The sequence below is a fragment of the Neospora caninum genome, chromosome XI (assembly GCF_000208865.1).
Source record: "Neospora caninum Liverpool complete genome, chromosome XI".
NCBI classification, from domain to species: domain Eukaryota; phylum Apicomplexa; class Conoidasida; order Eucoccidiorida; family Sarcocystidae; genus Neospora; species Neospora caninum.
The window spans coordinates 5,998,858-6,004,096 of record NC_018397.1 but is presented as its reverse complement, the minus strand read 5'-3'; the positions used below and the strand labels follow the sequence as shown (position 1 = coordinate 6,004,096).

Here is a 5,239-nt window from a genome sequence, read left to right as displayed (position 1 = left end):
CGTGCTGCGCTTCGTCTTATATACGAGAATCGCAATGGACCCGGGCGTGTCCAAATCAGAACACTCAGAATTGCGGCGCGAGAGACTCCGGAGTTAACGGACCTCGCTTCGGACCGGTTAGCCCCATGCTTTTCGGCGAGCGAGATGGGAGCCGATGGCATTCCTTACGAAAAGTGCACCGGCTGAGAGCGCTGGGGTCACAACATGGTGTGGCGCGGAGAGAGCAGAGACACGCCACGGCCTGCAAAACGACGCTCTCTTCGGGAGAGATTCTGCGCTGAGGAGGAGGTTTCGGGGTACACATAAAGCGCACGCGTATTAGCGCGCGGCAAGCAGAACAAACGGAGAATGAAAAAGGCGCCACAGCGGTTTGTGGTCGGCACCCCTGATACACGAACCAATGCACACGCGCGTTGCAGCGAAATCTTACAGCCCGCCGTCGCCTCAACCTCGATGTCCCAGGCGTTTGTAATACATTCGCCGCTTTGTAGCGCTGTACCGAGCTGCTGATACACAGCCGAGCCCAACAAACGGTCATGCAACACCGCCTAGTGCCCCTAGTTACGGTGAAGCGCGAACTGGGAGTTCAGCTGGAGACACAGTGGTGTGCTGAAGAAGAGACCGCAGTCCTGTACCAAAGTGCACGCATCTCGTCTGTATCCGTACCAGCAAAAAAAGGCGTGATGTACCATGCATCCACTCCGCTGTTTACCTGCAGCGCCAGAGGGAACTGTTGCTGCCAAACTGCTGCGGCGACACATGCATCCGGCTTCCTGACACTTGGTACAGATCCAACAGCCTAAGTTTCCGTCTGCGACTCGCAACGTGGAAGTATGTGGAATGGCGCCTCACACCTCAGTGATACCGAGATCAGCCCGCACATGCAGAGCCAGATCGTAACCAGTGGCAAGGACGACTTTTACGCCGGTGGTGTTGTCATGATCTTGGCCTCAACGTTTCAGTGTATGCGGAGCCAGTGTTTGCGCGGGCCCGGAATCCAGCGCAGACGAGTGGATTCGTCATCCGTCCGGTGCCGAGGCTCGAGACTCCAGCAAAGCTTCAGGGTCGATACATCCGTTGCCACGTCCCCCCGGACCGCTTTCTTCACTTCCGCAGTGTCGTCCGCAGCTTCCTTCTGTTTCGCCTCTGTATTTGAACGGGTGTTCTCTGAGAGAGGCGAAATCCACTGGGCTGTGGTGTCCTCCAACGCAGCGTCCACCTGTAACTGTTCTGGAAGGTCCTCTGTTCTGACATGCAGATGGACCGAAACAAAACCCTACACCGTCGCAAGCAAGGCTCTCATGGAGGCTGTGAAACTGTAAGCACATTTCATCTCTCTCTGCCAGTTTCAGGCGTATTTTGCGTATATTTGTGCCCGGGACACAGTGCGGCGGGTCAGCGTTCAGGAAAGCACGGCGGCTCAGAGCCCCCCGTCGTCGGCATTCGCGTCCTTACTGAGCGTCTTGCCTGTGTCTTCTGAACGCGGTGTGCCCGTCGAAACGGCGGTTCAGGTTACGTCCGGATGCAGAGAAAGTCGACGCAGCTGACCAGTCGTCAGTCAGCGAAACTCCTGATACCCGTGCACGGCCGCGCGGCGGCTCCGCGGGGCAGACGCCCCCCCAGCTCGGTCGAGCGACCAGCAGCCCAGCGACCTCCCGAAAGTCGACGAACGCGAAAGGAGAAAGACGCGTCTCCAAGTGAAGCACTCGTCGATAGCGGCTGGTGTGCCTGGAGAGACTCGCGTACTTTTCTTTTGGGCACCCCTCGTTTGTCCAGAGTGTCGGGGGAAAGCAGTTCGTGCATCGCTTCTTGACCGGCGGCGGCCCGGACTGGAAATTGAGGCTGCGGGTTCTTTCTTCCCTTTTCTCTGTGGGCTCGTTGATTTTTTCCGTACCCACGCGGCTCACTTGGCTGTGGATCTGACGCCCCGTGCAGATCCCACGCTCTCGCTGGCGACTTTTTTTTTCTGTGGCTCGGACCAGTCGTGCAGCAGCACAGGAACGAGGGGTGGAAAATTTGAGGTCCAGGAGGCGAGACGCGGCGCCGGGAAATCGTGTTTTGTCTCCCCGGTGCTTCCAAGAATAATCCGCGAAAGAAACCGCCGAGGATTTTCTCCGTGTTGTTTCTGGTCCAGAAGGATCGTTGAATTATTTGCGTTCGACGCGTGTGTATGGCGCGCTCTCAGGGCATTGAGCCCGACTCGGGTGTTCTGTGACGGGTACGCGGTCTAAGAAAAGTCTGTTTTGTCCCTTTCGATCGAGAGGCCAGGATGGGGTTTTCTGTGGTAGTCGCTCCCCGACGGGGGGGGGTTTGTGGTCTCGTTGCCCTCGCTCTCTTTGTGCTATCCCGAGACTTTGCTTTCGATAGCTCGGCGATCCCGTCTTCTGCGCTGCCATCCGAAGCTTCCACTTCTGGCCGAGTTCGGGCTTCCATCGCAACCGCTTCTCGTGGAGCGTTTCCGTTCCCGTCGCTCCTCTCTGTGACTGCGTCGGAGGAAGCCCCGGAGGAAACGCCCTCCCAACCCCCCCAAGAGAGCACGGAGGGAACCTTGAGCCAAGACAGTGCGCCGGAGTCGACAGCGGCCGCGCCGAGCCGGCATTGGAGGCAGAGACGCCGAGGCCGCGAGAACAACAGAGAGCGCGGCCCGAATCCCAGAGGTCCCCGACACGGGCACGACAAGCCGACGAAGCACGGCCGTCGAGGGCGACGGGGAAGGGGCCCGCGCGGGGGAGCCTCGGACGAAGGTCCGTTTTTTGCGCCGCATTTTGGATGGAAAAGACACCACTCGCATCATTCGGAGAAGCGAAAGGGCCGAGAACTGGTACGTGGACGCGCTCCCGGCGACGGTTCGAGTGAGGCTCCGGAGCTGGGCCACGGCGCCGCCCTCGTGAGTCAGGATTCAAGGGACTTCAGCTCGGACTACACGCGCGGCTTCCCCAGCACAGAAGGCGAGCGTTCCGGATCTTCCGAAGACCTCCCACCTCTCCCTCCGGGACACCCTTTCGCAGAGGTGGCAGAGATCGTCGCCACGCTTATGCAGGACACGAGCGTTGTCTCCGATCCAGATCTGGACCAGCTCAGAAAGGTCCAGCAGGTGCTGAGGGCGGAACAAAGGCACAGACGGACGCTGCAAGAGCGGCGCCAAGCCGAGCGCCTGGAGCAGGCGGAACACAGCGCCGCGTCTCTCCTCTCGGCTCTACAGTACATGTCGCAGCCGCGAGACCTCCCGGGCCACCAGGGGCTTCCGCCGGCCCAGCGCCAGGAGCGAGGATACCGCGGCCCTCACGGCCCGCCGGACACAGCGTTGCCTGCGCCTGGCGCACCAAAGTTCCCGAGCTCGCATTTCCCGCAAGCGCGTCCTCCCGCAGGCCCCCACGGCGGCAGACGTGGGAGGAGACACGGCGATTCCTACTTTGCAGACGGGGAAAGACACCCAGCACGCCCAGCACGCCCCGCTGGCGATCAGAGCGAGGAGTCAGCGGATTCGCGTATGCCGCATCATCGATCACGGGATCGCCATCCTTTCCACGGCCGACACGGGTCCCCGTCGCACCGCGGGCATCGTGCGCACGGGCCTCACTCCAGTCACGGATTCCCGCGGGATGCGGGCGATGAGGTGCACAGGACGTTTGCGCGCCGCTTCAACCCAGAGGAGTCGGAGACGCCATTCTCACCACATCACCCAGTGCCCCACCATCGATGGAAAGACTCAGCAGAGCCCAAGGGACACCCCTTCGGCCCCGGAATGCCGAGACATGGCGTGGAGGAGCGCCCCAGCCACTCCGACAGGCGCTTTGGTCCACATGGACACCGCGGACATCATGCATCGCGGGAGAGGTCTGCCGCTCGTCGCCATAGTCCTCCGATGGACGATTCGGAGGGATCGGTCTCTGATGACTGCCACGGCCACGGATGCCCTCATAGGCATCGCAGCGGCGTGCCTCACCACCGGAGTCGCTTCCCACCTCATGATAAACACGGTCCTGTGCGCAGAGCGCGTGTCTCTCTCCCCACTGCCGAGGAATTCCAAGAGTTCTTTGCTTCCACACAGCACAATAAGTCCTTTCGCGAACCACGTCCAGGTCAGCCCCAAAGGCATGGCCTGGGTCCTTTCTTCCATGGCCATCCCAAACCAAGTCGGTACCCGCACCCTGGCTTCGGTCACGGACCGCAAGGAAACGTTGAAGTCGAGCCAAGTGTAGAGACACCCGGAGCCGATATTGTCGGTCCTGCTCCCCCAAGCGAAACAGAGAACCCAATGGAGCCGTTGGGTCCTGAGGCATTCGCAGGTCCTCGAACGGTTGTCGCTGCCCAAGCTCCTTCCGAGGAGACTCTTTAAGTACTCAAGGGCTACTTTTGGAAAGAAGGTGGCTTTCTCAATCTGTGCACCTTCTCCTTTCGCACTGTGGTGAACCGGGAAAGAGAATCGTACGAAATGAGGATGCATTGAGTACGCGTGTAAGGGCACAACGCGACAGTGTGTGCCGAGCGCGTCGTCAATCCCTCATCAGTGTTAAGAATAATGTGACCCCGCAAGAGTTTCTCGATGCCGGCCCTATCTCATCCACAGGCAAACCAGGTATGCTGATCCCGTTGGTTCGGAAGCAGACAACGGAAAAGGCCCCTAATGTACCGTACCTTGGTATGTTCCGTCAACAACGGTTTGGGCGAGAGTGGCATCATTCTAGATGGTAATGCATGGAGGGAGGCTACGTGCGACAACGCCGCAAGTCTGACGATATGGGAAACACGCCTCGACATGCTAGACAACGCCAGGCATCTGCTGCTGGGAAGAACATAGTTCTTCGCCGCTGTACATAAACTTGAGACGTTGCGTGCAAAAACAAAGCAGGAACGTCCTGCGGACAAATTCTTGGACTTTGTGACCGGTTTTACTTTGTGACTGGTTGTACTTTTGTGCCGTTTTGCGTATGGCGCCGGTCCACAGTCATGTGTGTCACGCGCATTCGGCAGTTGGTCCGTTAGGAACGTGTGAAGTTTGTGGGCCGTACGAAACGTCTTGTTGCTATTGAGTTTCACAACGTAAAACGACAAACCGCGTTGCCGTAAAGTCCAAACACGAAAAAAAGATTCCTCACATTTAAAACCCCACGTTGGTCTCCATCCTGCGCTCCTTGCCGAAGTTTCCACCGGCTTGTCGAATCAGCCGCCCCAGCTTAACGAAACTGACCGCAAATAGCGCCGACAGACCGAGGTTGTGGGGGGCCCAAGCACCGGT

General features: G+C 59.1%; 1 protein-coding gene across 1 annotated transcript; it reads left to right on the top strand.

Moving 5' to 3' along the window:
- Positions 1-2,269: 2,269 nt before the first annotated feature.
- On the top strand, positions 2,270-4,339 carry NCLIV_060170 (hypothetical protein; the record flags this gene model as incomplete). The annotated part of the gene is made up of 1 exon (XM_003885571.1): positions 2,270-4,339. The coding sequence occupies one exon, from the start codon at positions 2,270-2,272 to the stop codon at positions 4,337-4,339; it is 2,070 nt and encodes a 689-aa protein (XP_003885620.1).
- Positions 4,340-5,239: the final 900 nt, after the last annotated feature.